General features: G+C 40.1%; 1 protein-coding gene across 3 annotated transcripts; it reads left to right on the top strand.

Annotated features, from left to right (window-relative positions):
* The first annotated feature begins 273 nt into the window (after positions 1-273).
* Positions 274-16,472, top strand: LOC113040199 (nischarin). Of its 3 annotated transcripts, XM_026198519.1 has the most exons (21): positions 274-569; positions 1,094-1,177; positions 1,285-1,467; positions 2,758-2,806; positions 3,319-3,482; positions 3,651-3,746; positions 3,823-3,918; positions 4,870-5,022; positions 5,114-5,182; positions 5,289-5,474; positions 5,558-5,686; positions 5,760-5,873; positions 7,084-7,198; positions 8,494-8,612; positions 8,699-8,751; positions 9,379-10,692; positions 11,206-11,392; positions 12,124-12,274; positions 14,638-14,766; positions 15,232-15,393; positions 15,512-16,472. In XM_026198519.1, exons 1-21 carry the CDS (start codon positions 489-491, stop codon positions 16,138-16,140), a joined length of 4,263 nt encoding a protein of 1,420 aa, XP_026054304.1. In that variant the 5' UTR covers positions 274-488; the 3' UTR covers positions 16,141-16,472. The 3 variants fall into 3 exon arrangements, 2 of the variants coding, with proteins under 2 accessions (XP_026054304.1, XP_026054305.1); XR_003275163.1 differs by lacking the exons at positions 9,379-10,692; positions 11,206-11,392; positions 12,124-12,274; ... (1 more) ...; positions 15,232-15,393; positions 15,512-16,472 and having other exon boundaries at positions 7,084-7,206; XM_026198520.1 differs by lacking the exons at positions 7,084-7,198; positions 8,494-8,612; positions 8,699-8,751; ... (4 more) ...; positions 15,232-15,393; positions 15,512-16,472 and adding an exon at positions 6,299-6,519.
* The last annotated feature ends 735 nt before the right edge of the window (positions 16,473-17,207 follow it).

The raw sequence follows: 17,207 nt of genomic DNA on the forward strand, positions 1-17,207 counted from the left end.
GTGTGTGAACGAGTAGACCATTATAGATAGTGTTGATGTGTATAACTGAAGTTCTGTATTATGTCTGTCCTCAGTGTGTTTCCCTACAGTCTACCACAGTGACCCTCAGCCTGTGTGTGTTTACATCTTAAACACTCTGGTATGAAATGTTCACATTATCTACTTTGTTTCTATACATTTAATTTGTTATACTGTTTTCTTCTATTGTCTAGATCTTTTCATTGCTATTATTATATTTCTGCACTCATATTCCAAGCTTTTTTTTTTTTTTACAGTCCTGCCAATTTGAATCTAATAGATTGAGTAGTAACACCCGCACGCGGTGAGGGGCGATAAAGCTCTCTCTGAGCGTGAGCTCCGCGGTGCGTGAGTGATACGAGAAGGCGGTGCTTCGCTCCCGTTTGACCACAACAAAGATGGAGGAGCTACATGACAGCTAGCTCTGCATTTTTCATGGCGACGCGTTCAAACTCTGAAGTGAAGTGAAGATGGACGCGCCGCATCTACCGGAGCCGTGCGCGGAGAAACGCGTCCGTATCGTCGGATCCGAGCTGGTGGAGAGTTACACGGTCAGCTTCATGCGATTCATTTGGCTCGCGCGTTTAGTGCATATTCATCTTTATGATGATACCAGTTTTTGAATAAATGCATGAAAATTATTTATATTGTTAGTTTTGGTGGTTAAAATATATTTATTTGATCAAAAGATTACTTGTGTAACGTTAACCTTTAAGATAAAATAGACGTTTTAATTAAGAATCTGCGTTGCATAAGAGCGAATTTTGGTTTATAATACATAAAATATATATGTGAATCATGTATCAATGTTTACATTAATCCCGTGTTTAATTGTTAGTAATTAATAATAATAATAATAATAATAGCGGTTAATACAGTGTCAGGCCACTTTAATTATTTGCATAATGCACAATGTGAGTTATATTGTTATGATTGCATGACAAAGTGGAGCGGTGCTTGTTGGTTTGCAGAGATTAGTTACCCATTTATGAGCAATACCAGTTTATAAAATCATATTGATTATGAAAAACAAAGGTAAAGATATTTGGTTTTTAAACTCAAATCTATTTTTCAGGTTTACATCATAGAGGTGACTGTTGGAGATCACAGTTGGACTGTGAAGCACCGATACAGCGACTTTCACGAGTTGCATGAAAAAGTGAGTTATGTCCCCTAAAGCAACAGATCAGACCACAGATATTAGATATTTAATTGGTAGTTTGGAGCGAGTGACTGATCAAACTGATTAAATGTTGTTGACTCCAGCTCACCGTGGAGAAGAAGATCGATAAACATCTGTTGCCGCCCAAGAAGATCATCGGCAAAAATTCGAAAAGCTTCGTGGAGAAGCGACAGAAGGAGCTGGAGGTCTACCTCCAAACGCTCCTGAGCAGATTCCCTGCATCCACCCCCAAAGTCCTGTCTAACTTCTTACTCTTTCACTTATATGTAAGTTTTTATGCTCTAAGAAGCTGAAGATTGTAAACCGAACATTCCTCTGCTTTATATCAGTCACATGATAGTTAAATGCTAACCGGAGTTTGTGTGTAGTCCATCTAAAGCGATCACATGCAACTCTTGCTCTCTTGCTTTCATCACGTGAAGATGAATCGTGTTGCACTGCATGCTCTGATCTCAGCCGTATAAATGGTTTTAAGAAACAGCAGGGCCTGTTATCTGGCTGGAAGCGATGACAGTCGAGTTATTGATATTGATCTCTGAAAGGCTTTAGTGTTGTTGAATAGGCACGTGACCGGAGTGAGTCGTTTTGGAGAGCTGAAGTGCTTTATGTGTGTGCATTTGTCCTAAATTGGCTTTCGTGTTGAATTTGTGCAAGTCAACATCCATTAGTACTCATTCACTCAAAATACGTAGACCGAAAAACAGGATATCATGAGGAGACCAGAGTTATTTCTGCATTTCTGGCGAGATCTTTCAGGAAATGAGTTGAAGAAGCACCACGGGTAGTTAAACCAAAACTAAAGACTTGGGGAAAATGTCAAGATTTGGGGAAATGTAGCATTACATCAGTGGCTCACCAGTGGATCCTCTGCAGTGAATGGGTGTCATCAGAATGAGAGTCCAAAAAGCTGATGAAAACATCCCAATAATACACAAGTGAAGAGAAAAGTGGGGTGAATGTAAGAAACCAATCCATTATTAAGAGATTTTTAACTTAAAACCATGTCTTCTGGCTTCTATCTTTAATTTTGCTTTATCCAGTGAATACATTTTCTCTTCTGAATCAGGAGAGAAGTATGCACAGATCAAGCACCGTTTACAAGCTAAAACCGTTCTAAACAAATATGTTGTGTGGATTATTGTGATGTTTTTATCAGCTGTTTGGACTCTCATTCTGACGGCACCCATTCACTGCAGAGGATCCATTTCTCTAAATCTGTTCTGATGTGGAAATAAACTTGTCTACATCTTGGATGGCGTGACCGTTTTCATTGTGTGGGCAAAAAGCTCCTTTAGACAGGATGTCTCAAGGAAATCAGAGTCATTTCTGCATTCCCCTGATACAATCTTTCAGGAAATGAGTTGACGAAGCACATGCAGATCATTAAACTCATTCCAGTGACGTTGCTGTTTCAGCTGGAGCAGTTTGTGCAGTTTAGTCAACGAACAAGGCCACTGGTTATTATTTGTGGACATTTAAAATGAAATAAAATGTAATAGCTGAATAAGGTTTGTTGTGAGAGTTTCCATCTTTGACTTGAACTTCATTATTTTCAGGAAATCAATGGAATTGCTGCTGCCCTGGCCGAAGAGCTCTTTCACAAGGGTCTGTTGTTATTCATTCCTAGAATTGTTAATATTGGAACATTTCATGCATTGGCTGAAAAACAATGAAATGGGCAGTATTATAAATCTATGCTATTATAATAATGCTCCGAATGAGACTTTAGCATGCATAAGTGAAATCAGGCATCAAATATTTTAATTTAGAAAAGGTTCATAACTGCACTCTGATGATACCTTTAAAAAAAAAAAAAAATTTTGGACTCCCAGTGATATGCTATAAAAAAATATGCAAATAAATTATAAAATAATCGTAGACGCATTTTCTTCTGCAGTCCCCATGTTGAAATTCATTTTTAATCAGTGTTTTTATTTACATAATACATAATATGAGCAGCTTTACACTACAATGCACTTAAGTTTGAGGTTGGTAAGATTTTTTTTGTCAGTTCAGTACATCCTCATTCAGTGATTTCTACGTATGTGTATGTTTCTACAAAAGTTTTGCATGCCATCAGGATCTCTCTAATGTAGTAGTTTTGTCTCTTCCTCTAGGTGAGCAGTTGTTGGCTGCAGGCGAGGTGTTTCTCCTCAGGCCGCTCCAGTTGTACGCCGTCACGCAGCAGCTAAAACTTGCCAAGCCAACCTGCGCCAACGGAGATGCCAAAGCTGACCTGGGACACATCCTGGACTTCACCTGCCACCTCAAGTACCTCAAGGTTTGAGTTTGTCACTTAGCAGTGTATATATAAACTGGTTCACTGTTGCCATCCCAATTTTTAGAGTCTCTATTGAAAACATAGTAGTGGAAGTAGGAAAAAAATTGCAGGAAAAGTGTCAGAACTCTTATGTTTTATCTGCTTCTGACATGAAATCTTCACTCTCAGATCCCTGGAATGAAAGCAGCGGTGGGGACGAGTAACATAGAGGAGCAGAGCCTCCCGTTTGACCTGTCCATCTTTAAATCGCTGCTTCAGATCGAGGTGAAGAGACTCAGGGTTTGTGTTTTGTGAAGGCCTGTGGACGGCGAAGTGTCTAACACTTGATGTTGATTCTCAGATCAGTGATTGTGCTGCTGGACAGATCAAAGGTCTGCCTTCCCTCAAGCCCACCCTGGCCACGCTTAGCATCCATCGTTCAGCCAGCAGTATGAAGGTACGCTAGAAAATGAAAAAAAAAAACGCAGGAAAGAGTATTAAGAACTAAGAATGGTCTGTTACAAGGTTAAAAGGATGTTTTAGTTTTTACAAGGACAAATTCTTGAAACCAACTAACCTCTAAACTAGGGCTGCACGATGTGTCATTTAAGCATTGATATCGCGATGTACGAATCTACAATAGTTGTGTAGGCTGTCGTAGTTGATCCGTTATTCATTAACTGTACGGGCCATCTGCTCCCGGCCCTTAACGTAACACGCGAGAGAGAGAGAGAGAGAGTGCGCGTGCGCGTGTGAGAGAGAGAGAGTGAGCACGCGAAAGAGATAGAGAGCAAGCGAGAGAGAGAGAGAGAGTGCGCGTGCGAGAGAGATAGAGAGCAAGCGAGAGAGAGAGAGAGCACGCGAAAGAGATAGAGCAAGCGAGAGAGAGAGAGAGAGTGCGCGTGCGAGAGAGATAGAGAGCAAGCGAGAGAGAGAGAGAGCACGCGAAAGAGATAGAGCAAGCGAGAGAGAGAGAGAGAGTGCGCGTGCGAGAGAGATAGAGAGCAAGCGAGAGAGAGAGAGAGAGAGAGCGCGACAGAGATAGAGAGCGAGTGTGAGAGAGAGATATAGAGAGAGAGAGCACGCGAGAGAGAGCGAGAGAGCGAGCGAGCCCCTGCCGCACGCTAACCGTCTTCAAACAACACGTCTTGCTCTCTCTCCCTCGCACATTTTAATCAATTGACACAATGGTGTCGATGTTTAAATCATTTAAAATGAGAATGTAAGTGTGCTCACCCCATTTTTGTTTGTAAGAAAAAATTTGATTAGATTTCATATCCCAATATATATTGCAGAAAAATAAAATATTGCAATGTAATTTTTTCCCAATATCGTGCAGCCCTACTCTAAACCATTTGATTGGTGCTTAAAGTTATTCGGATGACAATGTACGCTTCATCTTCAAAAGGAAATCTTGGTTCCCGAAGCGTCTGAATTTGCAGAGTGGGAACCTGAAGGGGTTGATACTGAGAGTCCTGTGACGGCGATCATTCCCATGTGGAAGATGCTCACTACTTTAGACATGAGCCGAAACTTCATACGCTGCATTGATGAGTCGGTGGTGAGCATTATATGAAATACACACCAGTTTCCATTCAGCTTTCCTTGTTTATCACAAAAATTTGAGCTTTTCCTGTTCTTTTTTGACACAGAAACTGATTCCTGAAGTCGAATTCCTTGATCTCAGCTATAATGAGTTGTCTCTAGTGGAAAACCTCCAGGTGTGTTGTCTCTAGATAATTTCCTAATATTGTTTTTAAGGTGCAAAGCAGGATTGACGTTTAGAATCCAGTGAGTTTTCAGTATTTCTTATTATTTTCACTGCAGCATTTGTACAACCTGGTTCATCTGGATCTGTCCTTCAACAAGCTCACGGTGCTGGAGGGCGTTCACACTAAACTGGGGAATATCAAGACTTTGAATCTGTCTGGGAATCAGCTGGAGACCCTTTCCGGCCTCAGTAAACTTTACTCCTTGGTTAACTTGGATTTAAGCAGCAACCGACTAGCACAGGTAGTTTACTACAGTGTTTCCTCAGACGTTGGTTTCCTGACACCAGCATAATTTTGTCTTCTGGGTTTTTTTTTTTTTTGTAGCTAGATGAAATTAAAAACATTGGCACTCTTCCCTGTCTGGAGAAACTGTCTCTGGCTGATAACCCCATGTGCATCATCCCAGATTACCGGACTAAAGTTCTGGCTCAGTTCTGCGACCGGGCCTCCGAGGTATGGGTCTAGAGCTTTTCATCGAGGGTTCGGTCTGTTTACTGTTTACTTATAATTCATGTTTGTCATGCAGGTGTGTTTGGACGGCACAATTACCACAGAAAAAGAGCTCGACACAGTGGAGGTGCTAAAAGCCATTCAGAAAGCAAAAGAGGCCAAAGACCGAATGGCAAACAATGAGAAAAAGGTATTTTAAAGATTTAATGTTTGCTTTTATTTTTATTTTTTGATGTAAATTAAATGGATAAAGGATAATTTAGTTGTAATATTATTATAATCGTTACAATATCATAACAACATTATTATTCATTATTACTATGAACATTTATTATTAGTCATTTTTGCTAGTAACATATTTTCTTCGTTTTGCTTTTGCTTAGAAGGAATTAAAGAAAACCAATTAAGGAAATAAAAATTACGTAAAGTCAAGTTGACAATGGAAACAAATTTACGTAAAAGCTCCGCTGAATGAAAAGTTATGTAAGAGGTCCTAATTCAGTCTGGCAGGTTAATGGTTTTCTGAGTAAAGTAATTATATTTGTGATATATTTATAGCGTTTTAAAGGAGTGTGCTGATTGCTTTTTTTGATTAATTGTGACAGTTTGTTTTAGGTGTGAATCGGCCTAAACCTTGATATCAGACATGAGAAATCACCAAAGAGATGATTCATTGTCTGGCTTTATATGCTCACATTGATGCACTGGTGTGTCAGCATCGATTACATAACACATATTTTCCAGTGGAGTGAAAGACACGAGTTGTAGCGCCTTCTCCTGGCCAGAATCTGATAGTGACTGGATGTCATCCACAAGTCACATGTTTGCAGTCGTGCTGTGTTAAATAAATGTGATTACGCATTAACTTAAAATGTGCATATGCTATTGTAATATTATAGAATATCTTAAACATTGCAGTGCACTCATGACTCTACTTTTGGCAGAAAAATACTCACTACATCAGTAGAGCTGTTCAGTTTCGAGTATTATTTATTGTTGATTTAAATCATTTTTAACTATTATTCTCATTATTTTCATTATTAAATTAAACAGAAAAATTGTAGTTATGGTAATAACACGACTGTACTACTTTGGAAGTACTAACATCGTGTCCTAACCTGGCATGATGTTATGATCACCTAGGAAGCAATATTTTGCATTTAATGTTGAAACAAGTTTTTTATGGAGCAGGATTTGGACCAATGAAATATATATAGTGTGGGTAGAAAAACTGATTAACATGGTGATTTATGGCTTGTCATTCTGGTTTAGACCTGTTGTAAGATTTCAAATGAACATTTAAGATGTTTACGATCCCTCACTATTACCTCCGGGGGTCTTGAATTAGTCACACTGTGTTTTTGTGACTAAAAGAGGAGCCTTGATGTTATTGTTGTCAGGTGAGTGACGTCCCGGGACAGGCGGCGGGCGGGTCACAGTCGTCTTCATCCTCTCTCGTCGCGCCACCCTCGTCTTCCTCGCCCTCTCTGTCTCGTTCCTCCTGCTCCAGTCAAGGTAATCATGTATGTATCGCGCTGCTGGGACGAGGTGGGGAACACAAATGGAGTATTAAAAGTGAAGTGTGTGGTTTCAAACGCTCCCATCTGTCACTAGTTGGATAAAAAAAAATAGGGTTAGGGTTTTTTTTTAAACTTTAGCCTAAACTTGTTTAATCTGCATATAAAAATGGGAGAGGAGAAAGTATTATCAAAAATAAATAAATAAATATATACACACTTTACCTTTAATATGAAAAAAAGGCATGACGTATTTAGATAATTAGCATGCTCTGTGTTGCCATCATTTGATTGGATTATTTTTATGATTGTGAATGAATAATCAGACAGTATTGAATTCTTTTCTTATGACAATCTGAAGCTATTGAATTTGTATTCCTTATAAAAAGGTTTTCTTTGCACCAGCGATTGCTAAATCTCATTTCATTTACATTTCTGTTCAGTTACTCCTGCATACTGACTTATTGCAGCTCTGCCGCTCGTAATTGCATTTCAGAGATTTGGTGCATCCGTTTCTGCACTGCAGATGAAATAAATCACGTTTCATCAGCATTCCTCAATGATTTTTCTCATATCTTTGCTTTGAATGAGTATAATGGGCACCCGTTTCTTTCCTTTGCAGTGTTAAACTAGCTTAAAAGTTGAATTTTGTGGTGGTTAATTTGCATGTGTTGCTCTAATAGCGACTGGGCCTGATTTATAAAGCATTGGATCCGCATTTGTCTCCTGAGTGTTAGTTACTAAGCAACAGCCTCGGGTAGTTTCATAGACTTTCCGTTTTAGCAAACAACATCTAAATATTCAGCGTTACGCACTGCTAAAAATGTGATTGTTAATAAAGTTTCTCAAATATTAATGGAATATGATTATACTCTATTGTAATCATAATCAACTATACATCCGTTTGTAATCTATACATTCCTTTTCATTTGCATATAAAACACACTCTATATGGGATTGTATAATGTTTAAGAATGTAATTAATATACATGCACATATATGTGGGGGTATGTAGTGTTTGACTATTTTTAACAGCAAAAACCTTAATTCAGTATGCATCCATATATGGTTTGAAATCGAATTAAAATCCAATCTATTTTTCTTCACGCTATTCTGCTTTTTGAATTTGAATTGTTACTATATTACCCAACATTGATACAGCATATATTGCCTGAACAAACAAATCAGATCACCACCATCCATTTTCATCATCGCCGCATCAAATTGTGCTGTGTGAACTAAACTTTATTGACTAAAGAATGATTTTTTGCTTTCCATCTATCTCCCATTCAGAAATAACTACTTGTAAAGAAAAAGCTTTTATTACCAAAGAGATATTAACTCCTGTGGATTCTACATTTACCCAGAGATGCTATGATGTTTACAACTCAGCCTGTGATATCATTCCACAGGTTGGTTTGTATTATGGCACATTTAATTAATTGATCAAATGGTTTAAGCAACCAACAAGAACACAACACTGGTCCTTTTTTTGCAGGTGAAAACTCAAATTGATTCCAGTTTGTCTTTGGAGGTCACCTTTGAAAGCAGGTCAGTTCTTATATATAGATTTTTTTTTTCTTTTGCTATACTGAAGCATACTTGTATCCCATAAGTCTGACCCTGGACCACAAAACCAGTCTTAAGTAACTGGGGTATATTTTTAGCAATAGCCAAAAAAACATTGTATGGGTCAAAATTACCAATTTCTCTTTTATGCCAGAAAACATTAGGATATTAAATAAAGATCATGTTCTATGAAGATATTTTGTAAATTTCCTACCGTAAATATGTAAAAACTTAATATCTGATTAGTAATATGCATTGCTAAGAATTCATTTGGACAACTTCAAAGGTGATTTTCTTAGTATTTAGATTTGTTTGCACCCTCAGATTCCAGATATTTAAATAGATTTGTATAAATCTCAATTGAAAAACTGACACTTAAGACTGGTTTTGTGGTCCAGGTTCACAAATGTGGTTGCAATAAGTTGCATTTTTGGCCATATAACTTATGATTGACAAAGGTAGTAATAAAAATGTTACCAAAATATTTCCCCATTGATGCAACTTCCAGTTCATGAGGAGTAAGGTGTTGAAATGCTAAAAGGATTAGCATTTATGGTTTTATGTTCAATATTCCAAAGCTTAACCCGAAAACACTTCCTTCCTCTTTAGCCCCTGTTGCTGTGAAGAGGAATGGAAACCTTGGACATCAAATCTTTTGAATCTCTTTGTACCTCCCTCCTTACTTTCCTACACTACCACCAACCAGGAGTTTACCAATCAGCTTTCTGCTCACATCAACCAGGCTAATAGAGAAGAATCAACTCCGATACCTTGCAAGACCGTGTCTCTTGAGGACACCGACCGAGGCAGTCCTCAAACTGGAGATGGGTACTTTGAGATGACAATAGATGATACCAACGAGGTCATGGGTTGTTCCTCTTCATCTACCATTCAGGAAAAAATACCAGAGGATGAGAAGAAGGAACCTGCTATTGATAATGTAAAAATGGTGATTTGGTCTCTTTGCATCAGTGTTGGAGAAGGTTTGAGTCAGCGGCCATCTTGTTTGGTGGCAACGGACAGCTCACTTGTGGTTTTCCACATAAGGTCAGAAGAACCAGTGAGTACTTTGGAGGAATTAATGGAGAACCTTGAGACAGATTTGGTTGTGCCGTACACCAACATTGAGACCTTTCAGTTTGATATTCCAGAGGTTTGTTTCTCCTTGAAGATCAAGTCAAGCAATACACGATGGTTCTTTTTCTCAAACGCCCAAAGTCTGAAGGAGATGCACTCTTGCATTGTTTCACATGTGAACCTAACTAATGAGCAAGTTTTGAACCTCTCTAACACTCAAGTGTTTATCCGACAGTTTCTGAACTCTTGGGAATTTGAGGAAAGTGAGGACCGCATTAAAGGTGGACACTTGATCCATTTCCTTGATCTAGAATCATCTACCTCTGACAAGAACGTAGCAAATAACTCACAGTTCCCAAAGAACTCCGTAACCTTGGATGCATTATCCCAAATCGGCCTGTTTGAAAGCAGTCCGAACCAAACCTCCAATCCCATGATTCTTTTCCTGACCTCTCGGCACCTCTGCATTCTCATGGTAGACTTTGTCACTGTGGCGTCCCAGGACCCTTCGGAAGCAAGTGCGATGCGGAGCTGCTCCAAAGTAACCCGTATCCCACTCTCCTTCATGCTTCTCGACCCAAAGCAGTGCTGTTCGTGTAGGGCTGTCTCAAACTCTCGGCGTTTCTACGATGAGCATGTTGTAGAACTGATGGCAGGTCACGAGCGCCTGAGTGTTGTTTTTGCCCTTCCAAAAGACAAGTTCACATTCCTGAGAGACTTCAAACAGCTTCGCTCCAATCTGAGGGAAATTAAGACCATCGCTCTCCAGCACACCAAGAAAGGACACTTGAAAGTGCACAGTTGTCCCGCTCCTGCAACAACCATGGAAAGAATACCTACCAGCAGGTAATGGGGCTAATTCATTACCAGTATTTTCAAAGATATGAAAAGATGCCATTTTAGCTCCAGTCCTAAGCTGTAGACTGGAATCTATCTGAAAAGTTTTAGGATCAAACATTGCAAAGGCTTTCAGCATATGTGCCTTTTAAAAAGAGACTTTCAGAAAGAATATACTGGTCTATATTTGACTACATTAGCATTTTACTGACAATAACTTCATTGTCTGCCAGTTGAGGTTTGGAATTGGCACCAACATATTGTTTAAATTGTAGCTATAGCTGTTAGCATTAGAATTGTCAAATAAATCTTAACCAGAATTTCATTGGACTAGACAAGAAATCCCAACTCAAAAAGTGTTGCGACATACAGCAAAGCAATCTGGCACATCACATTAAGGAGACACAAAATGGGGGCAGGTCTTTACCAATTGTCAAAATGTATCCCTAATCCTTAGTTTACAGATCAACCATCTTTACTGGGTACTACCAAATGCATATTGCACTTCTTTTTTTCCCACAGCGTCCCTCAGGAGGTGTCAAGGCCCCACCTGACCCTGTCTCTGCTGTATCCAGCCAAATCCCTCATTCAGCAGCTGATGGAGGACAACCAGTGTCCCTCACACCTCTCGCTCTCCTCCTCATTACTCCTCATCTCGTCTCTCAAGGGAGACCAGCTCGTTCACTTCTTCCATGACAATATTGCAGAGGCAAGTCATTTGCGCATTTTGCAGATTCAGATCCTACAAGGAAATTTCCTGGATGTTTGTGCTGTACAATGTCCCCTATTTAGGCAATATCTTGATTTTTCCTGTGGTTCTGTTTATGTGGTTACACTGTATATTCCTTGATTTGTCCTTCCGGTCAACCCCTCTCTTCCTGTGTGTGCTCTTGGCTCCTGTGCAGTTGTTTATTTACTTTGTGTTACATTTGGCCAGCTGCCTTGTTTTCAAGACTACTATCTTAACGCATTCCTATTAAACCAGTGTCTTGTTTTTATAGGATATCCTACACTGGATCTAAACTGTAAACAAACATGCCTAACATTCAAAGTTTATAACATGATAGTAACCCTCAATAGAATCCTTAATGTCCTACACTTAAAGTGTAGTTCACCCAAAAATGTAAATTAACCCATAATTTACTCACCCTCAAGTCTTCCTAGGTGTATATGACATTTTTGGGTAAACTAACCCTTAAATTTGAGGTTTTATAGAGTATATGGCTGTTTTCATGGACCTGTCCTGTATTCAAAACGATATATTGCATGGTTCAAGTTATCATATCATGTTCACAGCACAGAATGCATGGAAAATATTTTTTTGACAGTACAGTTGAGCAATTGTAATCCTTGACTAAGCAAATACTGTTAAATAATCTGCAGTATTATGCAATGAAGAGAGAGAACACTTAGGGTGCTTATCTCACTGTTTGCATGCAGATGGAGAATGAAGAGCTTAAACACATCCTGTGGACGTCGGTGCTCTTCTACAGATCTCCTGATTTGGAGACGAGTGCCTGTGTCCTGCTGTCCAACAAAGCCATCTACTTCATCCTGGACGATACGGCATCCTCACTCACCAACCAGTCAAGTGAGCAAAATATTTACTTATGGTGTCACTGATGATCCTCCGGGCTTTCCTTATACACCGCCTGTTGTAGATGTCCTGGAGGGAGGGAAGCTCACCACCAACAATGTGGCTGGCAGTTCACATGACCCTTTGCAGAGCTGTACGGTTGCCAGCGTTGCTGTTTCCAAACCAAGCATTGATGCATCTAGTCAGGATACTCTACAGTGCATGTGTAGAATGTTCTGAGGAAGAAGAGGCGTTGATGTGCCTTCTTCAGCACTGCATTAGTGTGTATGTAGATCATGTGAGATCCTCATTGATGTGAATGCAGAGGAACTTAAAGCTGTTTACCCGCACCACAGGTGTCTTATCGATGGTGATGGGTGAGTGTTCTCTGCTCTGTCTCCTGAAATCCACCACCAGCTCCTTGGTCTTGTCGATGTTGAGTGAGAGGTGGTTCTCCTGACACCATTTATTCAGGGTTCTTACCTCCTCTCTGTAGACCGTCTCATCGTTGTTGGTGATCAGGCCTATCACTATTGTGTCGTCAGTGAATTTGACGATGACGTTGGGGCTGTGTGGCTGCACAGTCATGTGTGTATAGCGAGTACAGGAGTGGGCTGAGGACACAGCCTTGAGGAGCACCAGTGTTGAAGATTAGTGGGGATGAAGTGTTGTTGCCCATTCAGCTGGATCCTGGACTTCCTGACAATCAAAAGTCAGGTGGACGTCTGCCTGTCAGGAAGTCCAGGGTTCAGCTGCACAGAGATCTGTTTAGTCCCAGAGTTTGTGTAGGGTGGAAGCAATAACATCGTCTGAGGAACGGTAGCAATGATATGCAAATTGTAGTGGATCCAGTGAGGCAGATAGCACAGAGCAGATGTAGTCTCTGATGAGTCTCTCAAAACACTTGCTGAAGATGGGTGTCAGAGCAACAGGCCTCCAGTCATTCAAGCATATGATTTCATTTTTCTTTGGTATGGACACAATGGTGGATTTTTTGAAGCATGAGGGGGCCATGGACAGAGAAAGGGGAAAGGTTAAAAATGTCTGTAAAAATGTCCGGCAAGTTGGAATGCACATGCTCTGCGCAGCCTTGCAGATATTCAACTGTTCGAAGGATTGGGTTACATCTGCGACATAGACGAGGAGGGAGTGCACTCACCTTTTCTGCAGTAGCCGCGGGAGCACTCTCTGTGTGGGCGGTGTTGTGAGACTCGAAACGAGCATAAAAGTGATTTAAGCTCATTCGACAGAGACGGCAATGTTCACAGTAGCTGGTTTATATCCTTTAAAATCTGTTATGTTATTGATGCCCTGCCACATGCTTCTTGCATCATTGGTGTTGAATTGTTCTTCAACTTTGTTTATATATTGTCTTTTTGCGGCTTTGATGGATTTCCTGAGATCATAACTGGCTTGTTTGCGAACGTCAGTGTTTCCAGATTTAAAAGCAGTTGTCCACACTGATAAGGCTGCTCGAACGTTGCTATTAATCCACGTTTTTTTGGTTGGGGTAGATGCGGATTGTTTTTGTCGGCACTACATCTTCTACACACTTCCTGATGAAACACGTTACAGTTTCGGAGTACACCTCTATGTTGTCATCAGACGCTGCCCGGAACATGTCCTAGTCCACGTGATCAATATAGTCCTGTAGTATAGCGTCTGATTGGTCCGACCAGCATTGGTTTGTCCTGAGGGCGGGTGCTTCCCGTTTCAGTTTCTGCCTATCAGCAGGCAGGAACAGAATGGAAGACTAATTCAATTTGCCAAAAGGTGTGCGGGGGAGGGATTTGTAGGCATCCGAGAAAGGAGAGTAGCAGTGGTCCAGTGCACGATCACCATACCTGTTGATGGTGATGTGTTGAAAATATGAGATTGTTCTGTAGTTGGCTTTGTTAAAGTCCTCTGTATAAAAAATAAATAAAAACGCCACATCTGTGTACAAGGTTTCCTGCTCCCTTATATTCCCATACAGTCCCTTAAGTGCCTGATCTGTGTTGGTTTGAGGGGGAATGTAAACAGCTGTGATAATGATCGCTGTAAAATCCCTCAGTAGCCAGGATGGTCGACACAGAAGCATGAAATTCCAGATCGGGGGGCAGAACGATTTAATAGAGTGTAGGTTCCCCTCATCACACCACAAATTGTGGTCCGGTTAGCGTTGCGTTACGTAGGTGTGTCTATCGTAGACAGTTATACTAACAACATCCAACACGTAGAACAACAAAATAACAAGTAAAACATACGAGAGTTTACTCTGAGCTGCCATGCTCGCCGCCATCTTGGAGAGGTGTTCTATATGCTATTCTTTATGCTGTTCTAGTCAACAGTCTAGATAGACCATTAAAATCGAGTCATTAAATTGATTGATCTTGCAGTGATGTGGACCTGGCACCCGTCCGAGCACAAGGACACCGATTTCCTCTTCTCCTTCTGCTTCACCCTAAAATTAAAAGACCTGCAGAGCATCAATGTGGGCTTGTTCGATCAGTACTTCAGAGTCGTGGGTGAGTTTGTTTCGACCAAGATCTCTTCTAGTCACATTTTTCATCCCAAACGAGTCAAAGATATACATGATTGGATGACATATTTATTAAGCTGACACCAATTGTAATCATCAGCTTAAAAGATTAGTTACATTTTCTAGATATTTTTATTCTGGGAGTGAGCTAATCCTTTAAACAGAAGGACGGCAAATATATAATATATACAGTGGTGGTTACACGGAGTCAGAGTTTGGCTGGTTTGTTTTGTGCAAAAGCTTCATAAATTCAACTCTTAGGAACTAAATGGCATTTCATATTGCTGCTTCTCTCTGGAGAAATTTTGAGAAGATCGCATTTTTTGCCAAAACAGTTTCCAGTTTTAACTTCTACTCTAAATTAATTTCTGCTGCAATGAACCTGAGATCGAAAACACTTGAAGTTGAATAGTTTATATAACCTTTATAAGAATGACCTTTCTCTCCAAAGGGCCCTCGGCTGATCAGATCATTTCCTGTCTGACCCGTGACGGTTACGGCACACACCGGTTCCTGCAGCAGCTGATGATGGTTTTGTCCTCGCTGGAGAAAGTTCCCTCTCCAGAACCATCTGAGCTGGATTTCTACTCCCAGTTTGGAAACAAAAGCACAGGTTTGCCTACTTACACTGTGAATATTCAATACGTCACTCGTGCTTATCTGAACATTTTGTCTGGATGTTTAGCAAACTATTTTTGATGTTGAAATCTTTGCATTTCCTCACAAATCAGGTAAAATGGAGAACTATGAACTGGTCCATTCCAGCAAAGTGAAGTTCGTATATCCAAGCGAGGAAGAGATCGGAGACCTCACCTTCATTGTAGCGGAGAGGAAGACCCCTCAGGCACCGTCTCATTCCTTCAACATCCTTTTGTACGTGCTGGTATTCCAGGTCCATGTTGTTCCAGGCCAGTCGGCCCAAAACCAGACTGTCCTACAGCCCAAGACTCTTATACTTACCAGCACGGATGTCTTCCTCCTGGATGAAGACCACATCAGCTATCCGCTACCCGAGTTTGCAAAAGAGCCTCCACAAAGAGAAAAGTACCGCCTCACAGATGCCCAACGAATACGCGACCTGGACCGTGTGCTAATGGGCTACCAGACTTACCCACAAGCCCTCACGCTGGTGTTCGACGATGTCCCCGGCCCAGATCTTTTGTGCCACCTTACCATGGATCATTTTGCGGAGAGCGACAGGAAGGGCGACAGGACTCAGGGGCTTGGAGGAGCTGAGGGGGAAGTGCATTGGTGTATTTTCGTACCAGGAGCAGACTGCAGAGAGCGGCTAATATCGCTCTTGGCTCGCCAGTGGGAGACGCTGTGTAGCCGAGAGCTGCCAGTTGAGCTAACAGGCTGAAGTTGGGAAAAAAAAAATGGAGAAATTGCAATATTCACCTACACAGTATGATGAACATTTCTTTTAATGAACGTTTTTTTTACAGCTTTGACACAATGCATCCTGGGAAGCTGTATTGTAGAATCCACACGAGTGTAATATATATATATATATTTTTTTTTGTCTCAGGCTTTAAACTTAGCTTTTTTTTTTGCTGCTTTTCAGAAAATGTATCCGCTGCTGTGTACAATCGGCCGTGCATCATGAAATGTGAAACGTCTGTTATAAAGTTTTGTGCAGTTCAGTGTTATTTTAAGTAAATTTGTTGTTCTGTGGCAACAAAATGATTTTCAGATGGCTTTGAATGAATGGATTATATATATTAGTCTTTCATTTTCTTTTTATCTAAATGCTTCTAAATTTTAAAGTGTTATTTCAATTTTAGAAATTACTAATCTGTGCATTTATTTGTACAAATTTGTACAGATATTCAAATGGAAGACCACCGAGAACCTGTTTACAGAGTGCTTTTAACTTCGTGAGATTATTCACCATGGGAATTCAGACTGATCAAGCACTTAGAATTTTTTTTAAATAAATGTGAGTAAATGTAAATTGGTTTTATTTATCCTGTTTTTTTTTCTCCCTTCATCTAATTTTCCAAATATTTAGTTTAATCCACAAAATGGAACAAAATCCTAAAGCAGAACATGACCCACCTCACTCCCAAAAAATAAGCATAATGGAAAATCCCAGTATGTGAAAACACCAAAACAAAATCTGGAGAGAGCTATATATATATATTCAGGCTGTGAATACAAAAACAGTTTTTGTTTGTAAAAATAATTTCTGTTTATGTATCAGTTTAAATAATATTTCATTGTCATCCTGTCAAGAACACAAATTCTACATCCAACACACATACAGCACATACAGTAAGGTTTATATATATTTGGAAAGGCAAAATTTTTATAATTTTAGCCGCTGACCAAAACCACTTCAAGTTAAAGTTATACAATGTAATATATAATAAATACAAAATTGAGTGTTGTTCTCACTATGTCGGAGACACACTAGCTTTCCCAAGG

Source organism: Carassius auratus, chromosome 22 (assembly GCF_003368295.1).
Source record: "Carassius auratus strain Wakin chromosome 22, ASM336829v1, whole genome shotgun sequence".
In the NCBI taxonomy this organism is placed as follows: domain Eukaryota; kingdom Metazoa; phylum Chordata; class Actinopteri; order Cypriniformes; family Cyprinidae; genus Carassius; species Carassius auratus.

What these genes read in the sequence shown, in the direction of transcription:
- LOC113040199 (XM_026198519.1), top strand. Translation starts at nt 489, where the DNA reads ATGGACGCGCCGCATCTACCGGAGCCGTGCGCGGAGAAACGCGTCCGT. An exon ending in CTCTAGTGGAAAACCTCCAG is followed by an intron (nt 5,183 to 5,288) that starts GTGTGTTGTCTC and finishes TTTTCACTGCAG; the next exon opens with CATTTGTACAACCTGGTTCA. An exon ending in TGGCAAACAATGAGAAAAAG is followed by an intron (nt 5,874 to 7,083) that starts GTATTTTAAAGA and finishes TATTGTTGTCAG; the next exon opens with GTGAGTGACGTCCCGGGACA.